Raw genomic sequence first — 18,582 nt, 5'->3', positions numbered from 1 at the left:
GCTGGCATCTCCCAACTAAAAAGACAAACCGAAAAAGCACTACTCCACCCCACACCTAGCCGCCATCACCTTTCTCTTGCCCCACGTAGGCAAACTCCTGGAAAAGGCATCTGCATGCTCCCACCTCACTTACCTCCTGTGCCCTCCACCTCCAGTCACGTGTTCCTCTCCTTTACACCCCCCGAACCACTCGTTTGGCCACGTAGTGGGAACTCAAAACATTTGCCAACTGAATGCCTCGAAGCGTTCTCGTTATATGAGGTCAGGGGAGGGACTGGGGAAGCTCAGTGGGTATATATTCTAAGATCAGGGGTGGCACACCCTTAATGCAATTCATTTGGCCTAGTAGTGTTCAATAAACATTAGCTTTTATTGTTATTCAGAACAACCTATTAACAGGATACTTGTTTCTTTACTGTTTTCCCCCATTTGCGTACCTTGGGTACACAGGCACCCTGGCAGAACAAAAGCCTAGCCTAGTTCATTTAACAACTAATATTTTTGAGCACCTATTTCATATGGTTCGACCTAATGCCACCTGTCCGACTGTGCTGAGTGCTTTACATGGATTCTCTCATCCTCATAGTACTATTATCCACTTTCAGAGGAGGAGATTCAGATTCTACCTCTGTTTTAGAACCTCACATGGTTCCCTGCTGTCCACAGTATCAGGTTCAAACTCCTTGCCGTTGAACTGGGAGGCAGGCCAGTCTGGCCCCACTCTACTTTCTAGCCTCCTTTTCATTCCTATTCTTTTTATTCCCCACTGATCATTGAGGTAGACATGCTGAACTGTGAAGTGTGACTATGTGAAACCACCATTTTATATATAAAAAAAGGGCTGAATACCTGCAATCTAATATGGCTCAAGTTAATACTCACCACTTCTACACCATACTGTGCTTTGACACCTCTTTTCTGCCGAGAATGTCCTCACTTGCTTCAACTGACAAGCTCCCACTCATCCTTTGAGACACATGGCAAATGTCCCCCTTCCCATGAGGCTTTCCTGCCTTGCCCGGTGGCAAAGTCATTTCAGAGCCCCACCTGTGGCTCACACCCTGTACGTGGCTCTTCTCACCCCTTCGTGTCATGGAGTTGTCAGTCCACTCCTGCATGATACTGTCTTGGCCTTTTCTGGCCTGTGAACTCCCCCGAGGAAACAGACTAGGTCATGTAGATCCAATTCCTTCATGGTCCCTAGTACTCAGTGCTTAGTGAATGTTGAAGGAATAAACTGCTTCCTTTATGAACTAATAATTATGAAAAGCCACTCATACGTTTTTAAAATTCTGTTGTTTATTGGCACAAAAATTATTCAGATACAACATGGTGTCTAGACACGGCTACACTTTATATTTTGTGCATTTAGTTTAACGTTTTGCTCATTTCCAACATGTAACTAGGCCTTCAGTGTACAGCACCGCCTGACAACACTCGTTCTCCAAGCCCCTGCTCTAAACACAGAGCGTTCACATGTCACTGCAAACATCCCAGAAGTAGGCCCGTGTGGGCCACTCCCTTGCACTGTGATGCCTTCTGTACATCTGCACAGCTGAGGTCACCCAGTAATCTGAAGACACTCCCCTTCTAGTGGTCTGGTCTTGAAGTGTGTACATCGCGGCATCGTGGGTGAGGCAGAAGATGGACCTTTTCCCACCCATTTTGGACCATCTCGCACATACTGTTGCTGCCGTCCACGGACCAGTGAGGTAACGGGATGGGTGAAAGTGAAGAAGGCGGCCTCTGCATCCTTACGGTCCAGAATCCTAAGACGTGTCCTCCATGACCTGAGGCTTCTTGACTGCTCTGAGTTTGCTGTATTCATGTTGAGAGGCACGACTAGGCCATTCTGCGATCAGCAAACACGATGAGTTGTGAGTTATGTCAAAACCCGTATTTCTAAAGTTATGGATCTTCTGTTCCCTAAAATCAATGGCTTGATTTAGGTAGCATTAACTGTTTACTGTCCTGGGAACCAAATCAAACCTTGTGTTTCTGACAATATATTCTTCAACAGCAGCTGGAAAGTTGGTTCAAACCAACTTTTTAATATACAGTAGTTCTTTTCATTTACATTTCAAAATATTTAACAAAGTTGAACTTTCCGACCATGGTTTCAGTTTAGTGGAAGCATATACCAAAGTACAAAAGGCTCAAGGGAAATGCTGTGGGCACGTCTGGGCCTCCAGTTACCAGAAAGGACACCTAAGACGACAGAAAGAAAAGGAATATTTTAATAATTTGGGCTTCTTCAAAGCTGTACACAGATACGAGTACATTGAAAATGGGAAGACCAAGGTCTCACAATCCCCGGGAGATTCCCTGAAATCTCCCACTACTAATTGTGCAGGACACACTCGTCATTGCTAGTCGAGTGCTGACACCTGCTGTGGGCCCAGGACACTCCCCTATGGCCCTCTCGCTCAAGTATCTACCTTCGGGCAAGCCTCAGGCAATTAATCAAAGCGGACCGAGTGGTCCTTGATGTTATAATCCCAGATCCAAAGTTTGTCTTTTCATCTCCTTCTCTGTCACTGCTCTGGCTTCTTTTACTTTGCCTTCCTGTATCTTGGAATTGACAGCAAAAATCCAAAAAGATCCCCCTCAAAATAAGGAAGCCTCACTCTTCTAAACCATTTAAAATGTAATTTTAACTTATTTTGGCATTTGCCTTCCTAACATGCATCCATATTTCTCAAATTTCTCCTTTTTAGAGCAATGAGCACACACAGTGAATACAAAATTAAAGATTACCCTTTATGGATTTCCACCCCCTCCCAATCTTTTCTATTTTAACAAAAGTGCTGAGACGCCCGCTCACCAGCCAATGTAGCACTGGCAGAGGTTTTCATGGGAGGTGGCTTGTTTGATGAGCAGCTCCACTTGTGTTGGGACGTCCAGCGTTTCATCATGAGAGAAGTCCCGACCTAGGACGGGAGAAGCCCAAACATTGCTTCTGCACCTGGTTAAAATGCCCTGCTGGCCGTTTGGATGCAGCACCGATCAGTTTATCCTCACGCCTGAGTATGAAGGCTAGACAAGGGGTGGATTTTAAATTTACCTCCGTGGGACCTGAGTAAGCACCAGCCTCCTTCTCCTAACACAGACGTGGTTAAAGAGAGTCAAGGCCTGCAGGTGGCTGAGTTCAGCAGGGGCACAGACCTGGCTGATGGGTTTCTGAAGATTTCTTCTTCTAATCCAGAATCACCCTTGAGTCAGCAAGTGGATGAGAAACCTGTTCTGTTTCAATCCCACTAGCCTCCATCTTTGAGTCTTTCCTTCCACAGGGCAGTTACTTCCATTATAAATTTATAATCTTCAACTTCCAAATGCGGCAGTACAAGGCTGGCTTATGTTGCTTCTTAGGCAACATGTCTTTCCATTTCCACGAGGATCATTTCAAGTCCTTTACTCTCCCCAAATATCCAAACCTCTCCTCTGGCTTCTCATCCCCAGCAGATGCCCTCATCACCTACTTTGCAAGTTAATTATTTCACTGAACACAGTTTTTGACCCATGATGTGTCAGGCAGCGTTCGAGGTGCTAGACTTGTTTAATATGCGCTTCCTCTTTGCTCCCATGACCCTGGTAGAGCTGCCCTCCTCCCACTTAAGGCCAAGTTCACCTGCGCTTTGGATCCCATCACTTCCTGCTTTCTGAGGAGCCTTATATTAATTACCCTTCCTCTCACTCATGCCTTTCAACTCTCCTTCTCAACTGCCCTTTTTTCAATGTGTTGTAAACATGTTCCTCTCTTCCATTAAAGAAACAAAGCCTCTCACCTAACTACTTCTCCAGCTACATCCTCTTTCTTTCCTGCACAGCCGAACTTCTCAAGAGTTCTGAAATTTGTCTCCATTTCTTCGCTTCTCTCTCACTTCAGTCTCTTCAGTTGCTTCCTCTGGTGCCAGGCTCGTCCCAGCTCTTACAAAGTCACCAATGACTTGGGGCCATTCCTGAGCCTTCCCCATCATCAATCCTTTTGATTTTACCTCCTAAAGATCTCTTGAATCCAGAGAACTGACTCTGAGTGGTGAACACACTTTGTGAGATATAGATACTGTGTTACAGAATTGTACACCTGAAATCTATGTAACTTTACTAACAATTGTCACCCAAATAAACTTTAAAGGAAAAAAAAAATCTCTTGAATCCATCTCCACTGCGACCACCCTAGTCTAATCAACTGTCGAGGCTGGATGACTGGCAGCTGCTCCCTCCCTCTGATCAATTCTCCGCACACAGCCAGAGCAGGCATCATTTCACACAGTAAGCCCAGCCAGGCCCTCCTCTGCCCTCCCCACCCACTTAAAAACCATTAGTGCTTTCCCACTGCCCTTAGGATATAGGAGAAAAACATAAAGTCCTGTAAGATCTGGCCCTGGGCTACTCAGATTCAAAACACTTTGCACTGGGCTCTTCCTGTCTTCCTTTTTCAGGAACAGTCAGACTGGCCACTTTCAGACTTTTCTTGCCACACTCCCTCCCACCGCAGGGCACTTGCATGCTGTTTCCTGCGCCTGAAACAATCTGCCCCTAATTAACTCCTCTTTCAGATTTTAGCTCATGGGTTGGTTTGCTTAGGGAATCTTTTCCTAAACTCCTAAACTTAAGTTATTGGCATGAGAGCTCTGAGTCCCTTTTTTCCACTTAACACAGAGCTGCCCTTTAAATTCTGAGCCCCACGAAGGCAGGAATCTGCCGTTTTTACCAGCATTGTTTCTTCAGCATCTTGCCCTTGTAGATGCTCAATAAATAAATATACGACAAAACGTATGTATCAGGCCCTAGTGTTAAGCACTTGCCATCCCATGTCTCACGGAGCCTCACCAGCTTCTGAGAAGCAGTCTCCTCACCTTTAGATGAAGAGACAGAGGACCAGGGGTCACATGGGAAATGGTGGAGCTGCAGGCTTCGGCCTCCCCGACTCCCACCCACTACATCACACTATCTGGTCAATGTGAAATGTCTCCTTTTCAAAAGGAGACTTCTCTTCCACACTCTCCACTCCATCATAACTGCTACCAAAGTACAAACAGGCAATGATCAGAGTGGTCAGATTTGCTCTAATATCGAGTCATGATGATTAAAATTTTTTCCCTAAATTTGGCTGACTTTGGACCCAACAGAACTTTACATACTTCTGTTAAAATGAGATTAACATGACTTAAAGTAAATTTATTGGTCATTAGAAAGGGAATCAGGGCTGTTAATTGATGGCTTCAGAGACACTCCAGGTAGCAGCATAGTCAACGTTTAGGCACCAACACCAATAGAAAATGGGGCTGACCACCCACTTGAGAGAGAAAAGTCTCTCCGATTTTATGATCCTTTTAAGGAAACACACATACACACTCACCCGTGAGCTTATCTCGCACTCTGTTAATAATCTGAATAGCTTTCTTATTTAGGGCCTCTGGTTTGACCAGGCCATCTCCAACTGGAACACACAAGAGTAAAAATAACAGTTAAGAATTAGATCATCACGACAGGTTCAATGGACGCCCTGCTTTTCTCAAATATTCACTTCTGGAAGTGTTGAGCAATTCTTCCTCTGTGTCTATCTCTGTCCTCAGAACATAATGAGAAATTCACGGAACCTTTTCTGCTCAAAGGCGGTTTTGTTCCTTCATCTTATTGACCTTCTCATGGAAAAACACAGCTGCTATTTTCTTAATAAGCTAGTCATTGGCCCAAGTCCTCAGAGGTTGGACTTACTGAAAGAATGAATAGATTCTGGCACTGTGGTCCCCGTTTTCTTATGGGCTGGTTCCCCAAGTTCTACTCCATCCAAAATTTCTAGGAGGGAAAGAAAAAATCAATTACAAAATTCAAACACCAAGAAGCCACTGTTCCAAGGTATTAGCTCTACTTCTTCACACACCACATTCCCCCCAACACTCGCCCTACCCCCCTCAAAAGGAAAAGGAGAGAGGAAGCATTATGTAACTCTTTACATATTTAAAAGTTTTTAAATCTGCAAAGCATGACTTTCTAAGCAAACAGCATTAATAAAATGTTCTGACATAGAGAATAAAAGCATGAGTCAATGACCTGGTGACAAACTTATTTGCTTTGACAAAAACTGGTAATAAAGAAAACTAGCTTTCAAGGGTCACACACACAACCAAAGCATTATTCCTCGGAGGAACTTATACATCAATTCTGTGGAGGAAAAGTCCTCAGGCTTTAGGGTCACCCTCCACTGACTGTGGCCTTCAGCAGAGAAATTTCTAGAGTCAGAATTAAGTTATTTACACATTGTCCTCATACACCACAGGCCTTCGAAATGAAGCCTGTGATCATAACCCTTTTATTAATGACCCTCTGGAACTTACCTGTTAAGTCACATAAAAACAATCAGGCTGACCACCACCTGGTGCCACCAGACCTGGGTGCCCTAATTCCCCTCTGCAAGCCACAGGCAGCATACAGAAGTCACCTGCTAACAAACTGACGAGGTGGGCCCTCAGAGTGAAAGTCACACACTTTGGATGAGACCAGCCATGGGCACGAGGCACCTCAGACACTGTGGGCGGCTCAGGCACTCACAAATCCCATCACGGTGTCCAGGGCCAAGTCCACGCCTGTTCCAATGCTGCTGTGACCCAGGACCCCAATTTCCTGCCCAGAACGCCTTTTCCTCTCTACTCATCCAGATGCCATCCATCCAGTAAGGCTCAGCTTGAATTCCACTAAGTCAAGAGCTCCCTTAACTACTGTAGATCAGTGATAACTGTAAGTCCCACAGCCCTTCTATTCCAAACCAAATCGCGCGGTCCTTGACTACACGGTGGGATGGACTCTGCTTATTACTGCATGTATATTTAGGTCAATGCTATGTGATTCTGCGCTTCTTTAGGGCAATCTCTGTGTGTCACATTCTTTTTGTACCCTTAAACGTTTATTTGGCTTAGCTAAGGAACTAGTTGCAAATGTTCCCTAAATGACTGTACAGAATATCTACTTTATATCCCCAACAAGTTATTTCCCAAAATGCGAACTGTGTAGATATTGTTAGATGTTATGAGGTAAAAAGGGGCAGGCTGGGGTTGGGGGACCAGGAGAAGGCTAAACAAAGTTAAACAGCTTTACTCTATGACCTCCGAAGAGTGTTCCATACACAACCCACAACCCATTGTGGCTCATTATCTTCCTGGGAGCCTGTTCTATGGACCACATCTTGGAAACAATGTTTCACGTGGTTTCCTGGCTCTTCAGGCAGCAATGTGAGTACATTTCTGCTGCTTCCATCTTCCTTCCCATTTCTGAGCTATTAACAATGCTTTAGGTTCAAGGTAATATAGTTAATAATTATCCCAATCCAGATACCACTAAGGGCATGCTAAATACTGGTTAATATTCAGACACACTTTTCATTATATTTTTATAGATAGATTGGATAGTTTGATCAAAATTTCTGAGCTTTAGGTACCCACTCCATCCTGAGAGGCATCAAGATAAAAGACATGTATTATGTATTTGGTGCTCAGTAAATATTTCTAGACCAAATTTTGAATTAAATAAATGCCTGTTAGTGATATTTTAGCGGTGAAAAGAACCTTCCTTCCTTTATGTTTACTTCAACATCCGTTACTACTTTGAGTCATGCCTCCTAATGGAAGAATCAAAGCTCGCCCTGTTCTAGAAACACTCTGGATAAAAGGGGACAGAATCTGCAGCCTCCCATGGGGGGTACCCACCTACAGACTGGCCAGCAGAGTAGGAATCTGTCCTTGTTCGGGATCGCTTGTTGCCTTTGGTATTTGCTGAGGAAATAAATAAAGGGAGGATTAGAAAGTGCTTCACATTTTGACTTGAAAGCAACCTTGGTTGGTGTGATATTTTCTTACCATCATAAAAATATAATATTCCCTAAAGCTATAACCCCTAAGAGAGAACCAAAGACATACGACTCAGAACTGGGTTGATGTTAGCACAGGTATCCCATCCGATGCTGAGGGACACGCTATATCGCTGAGTTGGATTTAGAAAATGTAAACCAGGTAACAAGGTGAAAATATGACTTCACAGCAGTGGATCAGATGGCTTCTTCTAAGGAGGTAGGGACAAAGGGGAGACAGATATTGCTGACCCACGTGATTTGTATTTCCTATCAAAATTCCAGCTTGCTATTCTGTATGAAACCCAAACAACCAAAAATCACTAGGGTAGTTAATTTACCCTGAAAAATATTTTAATACCTAAATCGATAATTTGAGTTTTCGGTTCTAGTTACTAAAAACAGTTGAAATTCATTTCTAGCACCAGAGCTACTTTGTGAAAATGTAATGTAGTACCTCAGTAATGTATCTTGGGCAAAGGGTTAGTGAAATGTAACGTGTCAGATATTCCTAATTTGGGAGGGGGCCGACTCCAGCTGCCAAGCACTTGCTAATACTCACTGTCCATCAGCCTCCAGTTCAGCAAGGGGTCGTAGACAAAGGCTTCCAACACGGCCATGACACTATCCTTGTGTTCCCGCAGAACTTCCATCACTGTGTGGCACGTGATTCTGTAGTTGCCATCCAGACCAGTAACCTGCACAAGGGCCAGAGCCACTCACCACAGGTCACTGACACTGGCCTTTTAAGGCCTTACAACCAAAAGCCAGAGAGTGGAGAGGTCTGTCGCCCCCACAGAGGAAGTAGACACAGGCCATTACTGATGTATCAGGCTGAGGATATCTTCGGAGCAAGGGGACAGGACTGTGATTCATGTGAAACAAGGTATGATGTAAAAAGTGATAATACTTTCAAAGACTGGTCATTTCTAACACAATGGAAAACACCAAGAAAAGACTGTTGAAACAACGGGGGCATTCTGGGGAACTGATGAGTTCTAATAAGGAAGACCATTCTCAGAGAGTGTCGTACTGTATTGGCCCATTCCAAAGTCACCAACATCCACTCACCTCCATAGCATTGGTCAACATTCTTGTGAGTCTAAACGGAATCTTCTCTGGGAATTTCTCTCTGGTCATAGCAACCTACAGGGCAATAAAGGAAAAAAACCAAGTCCACTGGTTAGGTTTTCTGTCACTAGAGCCAGGCGGTTTCTCTTTGCATCACCAGCATTAATTTCAATTAAAGCACAGAAATGAAGTAGCTTGAGTTGAGTGAGGGAACTTGTCACAGGGATTTAAAAAGACAAAAAAAAAAAAAAAAAGGGGGAGGAAAAAGGACCAACGTGCATCATGCCCAGGCTGCACGGAGGGTGAGGGTGTGTGAACAGTGAGTGGCCCTTGCTCCACGGGGTGGTTAGGGGATGATGTTCGAGTCCAACTATAGCAAGTATTGAAGAGTGTGGGTTTCCTTTCTTTTTTTAAAAGTTTACTGGTGTGACAATTGTTAGTAAAGTTACAGATTTCAGGTGTATAATTCTGTAATACATTATCTATATCTCACACCTATATCTGGGTGTGTTTTCACCACCCAGTCAGGTATCTTTCCATCACTATGTTAGACCCCGTTTACCCTCTTCTAGAACCCTTTTCCCCCTTATCCTCTGGCAACTCCTAAACTATTGTCTATGAGTTTTTGTTCCTTCATTGGTTTGTCTTGTTCTTTTGTTGTTTTCAGTGGGTTTCATTTCTTTTGTTGTTTTCAGTGGGTTTCATTTCTTAGATGGAGTTTCTATCACGTTGGTGGGAGAGGCAGGATGAGGGATGAGATAATGCATTTTGGGCTTGAGTTTGCCAAAATGGCCGGAGGAGGGTGAAAACCGGTCATCCGGGAAGTTGCGCTTTCTTTTCTGTGGGTCTGGGACGCGCTCACCTCAAAGCAGTCCCCAAAGTCAATGTGCAGGATTTTCCCACTCAGCCGGTCCAGCATCAGGTTGGATGGGTGTCTGAGAAACAGGCAGAGACCAAGGCGGGGGCGAGAGAGCAGCACTGATACATAAATCAACACGTATGTGCTACTCTAGGCCACAGGCTGGCAAATCTAGGCACGTATGTGCTACTCTAGGCCTTCAGGCTAAATCCAACCCCCACCTGCTTTTGTAAATAAGGTGTTATGGGAACACAGCTATGCTCACTTGTTTAAGTATTGTTTCAGGCTGCTTTTGTGCAATAGCAGCAGACATGAGTAATTGTGACAGAGATCGTATGGCCAATAAAGCCAAAAGTATTTATTATCTGGCCCGTTATAGAAAACGTTTGCCAACCCCTACTCTAGGCCTGAAGTGAGGATTGATCTGTGAATCACAGGTTGCCCCATAATACCACGATCATTTGGTCACAAGGTAAGTCACTTCTGGCAGTGCTGCTGTCTCAGAGTGACAAGGCTCTAGCATTACTACTGAGCACCTGTCCCGGGGTCTCGTCTCCCTGAGCCCCCCAGCCAATCCAGGCAGGATCACCTGACTCTGTCAACAGAAACTGGTTTTTAAAACAAGAATTTATTATTTTTGTAGGATAAAACTATTTTTACTCTCAAATAATTATATGAGACATAATCCCAGGAGAGAAACAGTAGACACAGGAAAACTAGTTTTAAAGAAAGTCTGTTGAGTCAATTTCTAAGCATTCCTAAACTACTTTTTCAGTCAGTATATTTGGATAAAACTTACTGTGAATATCAGAAGGATCTACTTTGGTTGGTTCCAATTATAGAAATACAATTATTTTATCTTAGCATAGTGGTGACCGATAAATGTTTATTGATTAAAACCAATCAGACTTACTATGGTTTTTAATACATTAACCTACGCAGAAAGTAGTACCCTCAAATTATTTCTTTAGTTTGATATGCTGTTTTGTTGGCATGGATAATAAATAGGGACTAACGTTGATGCCACAAAAAACGCCTCAAGTACAAAATACAAATATTTACCAAATGGTTATAAATCTCACTAGAAAACAAAATGAAACCACTCAAGAACACTACAATGGAGAAAGAAGACTAAAAGAAACAAATTATATTCACTCACCTATCTCCCAGGCCCAAAATATACCCAACCATGGACATGACCGCTAAAGAGCGGGTATAATTGGTTCTTCGATCAAACCACACCTAGAAGACAGGAGCATGAGTGAACCAAGGCCCTGGAAACTAACTGGTTTCCACAGAATTATACGCCAATCAGTGGTTTGCTTATATTCCATCATAACCAGTTAGAACGTATAATGGAATCAAGATCCCATTCACAATTACAAAAATAATAAACCATGCTGGGAATCAACTTTAGAAACGCATAGAACTTAGATGAGTAAACTTTGCTTAGAAATACAAAGACTTGAGTAAACAAAAATATTCATATTAAGGATATCCATTTAGGGTTGTAAAGATATAATATTCTCCCAAATTATTTGACACATTTAATGTAATTCCAGTAAAAATTCAGTGGCACTTTTTTTGAGTGTTAATAGTATGGTACTTGAGAAAAAACAGGCAAAAAGATCAATGAAATAGAAGCTCTAGAAAGAAATCCAAGGGCATATGGGAATTTAGTGTATAACAAAAAAGGAATCTTTTAAGAGGGAAAGGGTGGATTATTTGGAAAATACTGTGGTTTTGGCTGATCATCTTAATGAAGCTTATATCCTAATCTTAAATTCAAAATTTAGGATTTTAGTTAGGATTTAAATGTAAAGACAAATCTTATAATTAGTACAAGAAAATATATGTACAAAGATACATAATTTTGAGGTGGAAAGGGCCTTTCTAAATATAAAGCCAACAGTACAAACTTTAAAGGATTAAAAATCTGTTAATGTAACTTTCAAAATGTCTCTATATCAAAGAAAATAAAAATCCCAAACCAAGAAACATGGCATTAACAATATTAAAACACCAAATACACAGGAAATTCATAACACACATGAAAAAGATTTAATAGCCTTAATATATAAAGAGCTCAAAACTATTGTTGAGTAAAGGGAGAAACATTATGCTAAATCTACACAGGCTAAAGCACGGCTCACCCATTTAACCTTCGTTGTAAAAGACTGCACATCATCTGCAGTCAATCGTGACAAAGATGAGCCCCACAGGTGAGCATGAGCCAGTGAGCACGCCATCCCGACAAGAGGGGGTGTGCCAAAGGGCAGCGAGTGCACGAAGAGCCCCGTGTTCCATACCTCAGAGCTGGGGCTTTTCAGCCACAGCAGCTTGGCCAGGTCGTCCCCCGCTGTGTTATTGACCGCGTGCTCAAACACCTCCACTTTCTGCATCAGAGTCAGGTGATCGTAGTCTGGAGCCATCTGCATCCGAACACAAATGTTCTCAGAGAGCAGCCCAAGACAGAGCCGCAACCCAGGAAAAAACAAGGCTCCGGGGCCAGGCAAAGCTGGGTTCTAATTTCACCACCGCAGCCACAAGGAGAAGGGAAATCAGGACGTTGCAAAAGGAATAATGGAGTGGCCACGCTAACCTGATGCCCACAGGAACTGCCGGGGCCTGCGGGTAAAACACGAGGCCTCCACGCAGGACAAGCCTACTGGTGTGAATGAGCACTGGAGGATTCAAGGATTTGGGTACCAACAATTCTTTCTGATTCCTTACACATCTACTAAAGATTGCTCTGGATGCCTGAGGTAGCTGAGAAATAATACTGTCCGGCCTCACCTAGGATGAGGAAAACTTCGTTCCTGGGCTTTGGGACACTTCTGTTTCTTAGAGGAGGTTATCTGTGTCAGGACTCACGTCCTTTCCCTTCCTCAATAACTAATTCCCTCAAATCAGTGATAGATATACGTAGAAGCATAAGAAAAGCAGCTTCTCCGCCTTGTGAGTTTTGCCTCCGAGACATACCCGCAACATGATGCGATGCTCGATGTTGAGAAGAATCTTCTTTTTCTCCCTGTAGTCCCGGATGAGGGCGTGCAGCGTGTCACAGTGGGGGACCCAGCCGATGAGGCCCGAGTTGGTTGATAAGGGAATGACGGCGTATCTCTGGATGCTGCGCCCACAACAAAGCAGGGTTATTGTACAGGAATAGAACCCACCTTCGATGTGCTCATGGCGTATGCAAACAGTTACAATGCGCCCGCTGCACGGGCTGCTGTGAGGTGTGTAATGAGGGGCCTTCCGCAAAGGCTAAAGCATAGAGACAGTGTGCTGATGGGATGAAAACCTATCAGCCTCTCAACCTGCCTAACAAACTCATTGCTTTGGGGGAACAATCCAGTGATTACTTCTAAAATAACCTCCCAACTTATTACGCATGTTCTTGATCAAGAGGGGTGAGAATGCACTAAAGATAGGAAAGGCTGGCCAGGCTGGAATCCCACGAGGAGTAAAACACATCAAATTTGCAGAATCTCCAGTCTACTGGCCACAGTGTTCCATGCTGTAGCTTTTGGAGGTTGTTAAAGGCATTTCGTATGAGAAATATGGAGGGGTTTCCTTTTTGTGTCTGACACCTTGGTTGTTGACGGCTTCCTGTCAGGTACATACTTTTATAATTTATTTCGTAAAGGTACATGGCTACATGGGAGAGATGTAGGAGAAAACTAGAAGACCTCGACTCCTTGTCGTTTTCACAGCATCCTGAATACCTGAGGTTTTTCCGAAGAGAGGTTGGGTCATTGGCCAGGAGGGTGTTGACCAGGCCGAAGAGCTGCATCACCCGTTCGTCCTGCCGCAGATCTTCATGGCCCTTTAGGAGGAAAACAAACTCGTGCCCGTTGCTGCCTGAAAAAAAATGGTGAAAGAGGTTAGGGTGGATCAGAGGGTCTCCAACCCGTTAGGTGGGAGACCACCACTGGATTCAAAAGACCCTGCAGACTGCATATACCTTACCCTGCAAACAGAAAAAGACTCCCTAGAACTGATATAAAGAATGGCCCTGCTAATGATGGTCCCCCGCAATAAACATTGTGCAAATTAAACATTTTAGAAAGCTCTGTCTTTGAGGACCAGGAATGATTCTGCACAGAAATGGTCATTCTATATATTCTCCTCCCTAACCCACTCTCTGCCCTTCTTTGTCCTGCTCTGACCTGAGAAGCCTGAGCTCTCCAGACTGTATTACTTGGGCTCCCAGTTGGGCTTGGCCAATGGGGGCACTGGCAGGAGGTCAGAGGGTGGAGAGAGGGAGAGGTCAGGGTATTTGCCCCCGACAACCAGCCTGGCTACAGTTCTAGAAGTAGCTACGTTCGTCTATGTGGTCTACAGCTTCTGGTGCTACAAGCCCTTCCTTGATGGGCTCCCTTTCAAGTCTGGAGGGTAGGGATAATAGCGTCTCACTATGGGTTCTCTTAACTCTGCTCACACCGCTGGAAACAGTTCCTTCACTAGGTCTCCAATTAAACACTGCTGAGAACCCGACTGACACATGTTTTAGTGTCAGGAGACGCCAGCCTATGGAGAGACAATCACCTGTGGACCACAAGCAATGGTGTTGGTGAATAATCACTGCATTTCAAATACAACAAGCGTTATTACGAAAGGCATGAGATCTCAAAGCACCACCCGAGTACTTACGCCTCAAACTGGCAAGAACTCATTCCTACTTGTTTGGATTTTACACAATCATTTCCCACAGGGACTGTGATAGTCTGAAAGAATATGCCAGAGCCCAGAAGCCCTTCCTTCAATGGAGCCTGTCATGTCCACGCTTGCCTCCAGATGCCTCTTTACTGACCTCATCAGCTCCCCCACAGCTGCCTACCGTGCCCGGGGCTCCACGTTGCAGGCCTCACAATTCCTTCTACCTGTTCTCTGTAGGATCCTTATGCTTCACTTAAACAAGCACAACCATGTGAATGAACTAGGAGTCTTGAGGACGATGGAATAAGGAGCAATCTGCTTGTCCTCCATTCCTCCCTCAATAAACACAGGAGGGACACAGCATATGAAAGCTTAGTAGTGTGAACAGCAAGCACTAGTTTCAGAGAACGGGGCGTGAGAGGGAGACGCAGGTGGCGGAAGTGCACAAAGCTGCTTACCCATAAGAGTCAGCTTCCGGGGCCTCTGCTTGGACGTGATGACTTGCAGAGATGGCGCTATGGACTGAATGCGAATGATCGGCTGGTTGGGGTCATAGGTTCCCGGCACAGCCAACTCGAGGTCACGGCACATCAGAAGTTTGGGGGAAACATACTGCAGCTCCAAGGACGTGAGCTGTGAAGAATTACCACAGTTGGTTTGCTGCCCCGGGGGAGGAATTTCAATGCGATTTTGGTATTTTTCAATGAATTGCTAACAGCACTGACTTGTCCCAAAGTCTGCAGGTATAGGTAAAAGCAGGTGCTTTGGGGTTAGTGTTCCAACATTCCCAGCAAAACAGAAAGGATGATAAAGGCACCCTGCTAGAATCTGAGGATCCTACCTGTGGCAGCTGCTTTGAGATTCGTCTGAACACGTGATAATAGAGGTCCCAGGCTTGGGTGAGGTCCTTGACATTCCCTGATTTCATGTATTTCCTGCACCACTCTTGGGCCTCCATTAAATCTCGACCATACGCCTGAGAAGGAATGCAGGGGACATTTGCATGTGGTGGCGGGTGTGGACTACGCCACAGGCTGGGTCCCCCAGCAGAGAGAACCTCTCAGTGGCACATGCGGGGGGAGGCACAGACCGCTGGGCCTGGAGCTCCCGGTCTCGGGATGGCTTGTTCGGTCAAGTGAGGTCTCATGAGGTTTTCCAGTGAAAATTTCAGGAGGGTTTTTCACTTAAAGACAATTAAGTTTCTGGTGTTTTTACATCCTCTGACCTCTGTCAGAGTACACTTTATTCAAGTCAGCAGAAAGGCTAGAGGGAAAGGAGTCTGATAAAGGTTTTGGGTCACGTCACTGCATGTTTTGTCCCATACCTGGTTAAAGGAGGTTTCCTTCAGAGTCTGGGGTCCTCGTTCCATCATAGCATGCAGGGGCTCCAGCACCTCAAACATGCCTTTCACGTTCCTTTCCCCAAAGTACAAACGAGAAGCTTCTTCCAGGCCTTCGTGCCACATCTCATGCCACAGGATGGCCACTCGGATCAGCTCCTCACTCACCTGGATCGCAGAGCGGAAGGAGAGAAGCACCAAGGAAGGATAAGCTCAGCTCAGAAAGGCCTGTCTTGGAGAAATGGGAGCTACTCTTTCTGGCAGCCAGAGGGAGCACACAGCACTGCCATGAGGAAGAAAAACCACCTCACTCGAGACCTCTGGCCAGGTGACCGGGGTGGCCGAAATCCCACACTGGCTGCCGACTCACCATCATGGCCTGCTGTACTAAGGTGTTACTGTGTTCACACATGTTCTTCAGAATCTTGTTGGCTGCATTGTGACGGGCTGTGGTCGTAGACTTAGAAGCCACAGTCAGTGGGTAGATGAGTGCCTGAAGCAAACACAGAGGAACATTTGCAAACGTTTGCAAGGAGCCTGGCACTAACTTTAGGGAGGACGACAAAAGAAACGGTGAGTATGATATTCACGCTCATTTGAGTCTACCAGGGAGAGGCGACTTAATTTTGAGGGTGAACTCTCTTTCCATGAAGTCTCCTGGGATGGCTAGCTGGGCAGACCCTCCTTGGGGCAGGACGGGAAGCTGGCCTCCCACTTCCTGCACTTATGTCTCCAGGGGAGCTTTAGGAAAGGCTGAGCACCAAAGCAAAAGGTCAGCTGTTAGACGGGTCTCCACATACCTGCGGGTGATACCGACCAATGTCTGTGAGAAGCTGGTGAATGAGACGTCCCACCAAGGGCCTGGGCGTATCGATTCTTGCAATGAGCTGAGGTATAACCTGGCATTCAAAAAGACACAGTATGCAGCACATGAGCCATGGAAACAGCTCTAGCTATTCTTCTGGGCAATGACCAGCTCTTGTAACTTGTTCTGGTAGATGCTGGTGGGGACTGAAGTGATTTGTTCCCGTTAGTTCTCTAAGAGAAACTAAGATAATACAGAACCTAGACCTTGGGATGGGTCCCTGCGTCCTCAGCACAGCACAGTGCCGGCTGCCTTGTTACTCTGACCACTGCGTGACTCTAAGAGGAGAGAGGAGAGCTGACCCATTGTCATGCGGGCACTCAGCTCCTGCTCTCTGCACAAGAACGCAGGACATGGTGAGGCCAAAAAGGAACACCCACGGAGCCATAGGTAGGGGAGTCATAGCACTATATTCTCGCTGGCGGCTGGGTTGGAGACACAGGAGGCAGGATCCAATGATAATGCAACCCGCCATCCACTTCTCTGCCAACCAACCAACCCCACTTGCCAGCTGCAATCCGTGCTTGCTAGCTTAGCCGTGGCAGTTATATCAGTGGCCAATGGCTAACTAGTTACAGTTGATGGCCATCTACTACCCGAGCCAGCACCTTTCCACGTGAGGCCGAGAGCCTGGAAACTGCTCTCTGGGGCTCTGTCCCCACACCCTGTCCTCCTCACCTGTAACCCAGCAGCCCCACTTATAACCAGGCAGCCTTACCCATAACCACCCTCACCTGTAACCCAGCAGCCTCACCTGTAACCAAGTGTCAATCTGGATCGCTTTCACCCCTTCTACCAAGGCTTCATTTACATCTGGCCAGTGACCATAATCAAACCACAAGGTGAGGACTCTAGAAAAGAAAAACGAGGCAGTCACAGGAAATTTAGTTTCCCAGCTTTTGTCTGTTTTTCACCTTTAAGGTTCTTGAGAAGAGAAGACCTGGCAGGGCCTCAAATCAATGGCTCTCCAAGGTGTTCGGTCTCGGGACCACTTGGGAGTAGGTGGGTTGTGACGGCCGGCAGTGCTCGACTGAACACCAGAGGATCATCCTAAGTGAGTCATCACTTCATTCCAGATAATGTAGGGAGTCACATGGCAGAAGCACAGAAATCTAACAGATGTGGCCGCAGACAACCATGGGTAACCTTTGTATAGAGTCACCTGAAGAACAGTGGCAACCAGGAAACCTGGTGCTTAGCCCTCAGGGCATCCCCAAACAGAGGAGGCCGCCCTGTCACCTGCAGCCTCTGGACTGGCTGGTCTGTGCCATTTGTGTAGGTCTCTCAGAGTTGACTCTAAAAGCTGAAGGGATTTCAGCAATATGGTGACAAACGCGTGGGTTTCTGCTTCCCTACATAACACAGCCCATAGCGGGAGTTCGGAGGTCACTTCTAACTGTTTGTGGGTTTCACCCACACAGGCGGGACCCTGGTGAGCTGTTACGCTTGCATGTACTGACTGGGGTGGGCAAGGATAAGAGGACTTGACGTGTAACTTCTATGTCCTGCCATTCACATGGCCTAGCAGGCTTTCTCCTTCCCGTCCCTGATACCTGAGTGTATCCTGGAGGTTGTTGCCTCGTGACAAGGAGATAGAACGGAAGAAGCCCTGGACGGCAGGGACAGTGTACATCAAGAGGGTTTTGGACAAGTCCTGTGGGAACACACACGTTAGTGACACTCTGCCTCAGCTTTCTTATCTGTAAAAAGGGCATAATAGCACACTAACAGTACCTGCCTCAAAGAGTGGTAATGAGGATTGAATTAGTTAATGCATGAAAAGCTTTTGGTGGGTACCTGGCACATAGCAAGCACTTAATAGCAATGGTGCCATAACGGTTATTGCCTTGGCCTAACAGTGGCTTCCTGAACATTGTGGCAGTGGAGGGAGGGGGCTGAGGCTTGAACATGCTGATCTCTGGCCCTACCAGCTGCCCCGG

The 18,582-nt window shown here is 45.6% G+C and overlaps 1 protein-coding gene across 3 annotated transcripts in view; it reads right to left on the bottom strand.

Annotated features, from left to right (window-relative positions):
- Window positions 1–1,279: 1,279 nt before the first annotated feature.
- MTOR (mechanistic target of rapamycin kinase) overlaps window positions 1,280–18,582 on the bottom strand; it is a 116,006-nt gene continuing 98,703 nt past the window's right edge. For all 3 annotated transcript variants that reach the window (XM_081057022.1, XM_081057021.1, XM_081057020.1), the window contains 19 exons: window positions 18,196–18,296; window positions 17,397–17,493; window positions 16,578–16,676; window positions 16,148–16,270; window positions 15,763–15,945; window positions 15,280–15,414; window positions 14,897–15,071; window positions 13,505–13,640; window positions 12,759–12,906; window positions 12,086–12,208; window positions 10,936–11,018; window positions 9,780–9,852; window positions 8,918–8,992; window positions 8,409–8,544; window positions 7,707–7,772; window positions 5,722–5,802; window positions 5,363–5,443; window positions 2,825–2,930; window positions 1,280–2,208 (listed from right to left, as the gene is read on the bottom strand). In XM_081057022.1, coding sequence (XP_080913148.1) covers window positions 2,193–2,208; window positions 2,825–2,930; window positions 5,363–5,443; window positions 5,722–5,802; window positions 7,707–7,772; window positions 8,409–8,544; window positions 8,918–8,992; window positions 9,780–9,852; window positions 10,936–11,018; window positions 12,086–12,208; window positions 12,759–12,906; window positions 13,505–13,640; window positions 14,897–15,071; window positions 15,280–15,414; window positions 15,763–15,945; window positions 16,148–16,270; window positions 16,578–16,676; window positions 17,397–17,493; window positions 18,196–18,296 — 2,037 coding nt within the window. In that variant the 3' untranslated portion in view covers window positions 1,280–2,192. The remainder of the gene's footprint in view (window positions 2,209–2,824; window positions 2,931–5,362; window positions 5,444–5,721; window positions 5,803–7,706; window positions 7,773–8,408; window positions 8,545–8,917; window positions 8,993–9,779; window positions 9,853–10,935; window positions 11,019–12,085; window positions 12,209–12,758; window positions 12,907–13,504; window positions 13,641–14,896; window positions 15,072–15,279; window positions 15,415–15,762; window positions 15,946–16,147; window positions 16,271–16,577; window positions 16,677–17,396; window positions 17,494–18,195; window positions 18,297–18,582) is intronic.

This window comes from Rhinolophus hipposideros (assembly GCF_964194185.1).
Source record: "Rhinolophus hipposideros genome assembly, chromosome: 8".
NCBI lineage: Eukaryota > Metazoa > Chordata > Mammalia > Chiroptera > Rhinolophidae > Rhinolophus > Rhinolophus hipposideros.
The sequence above is the reverse complement of the archived record's forward strand: the minus strand, read 5'-3'. Positions and strand labels throughout refer to the sequence as shown.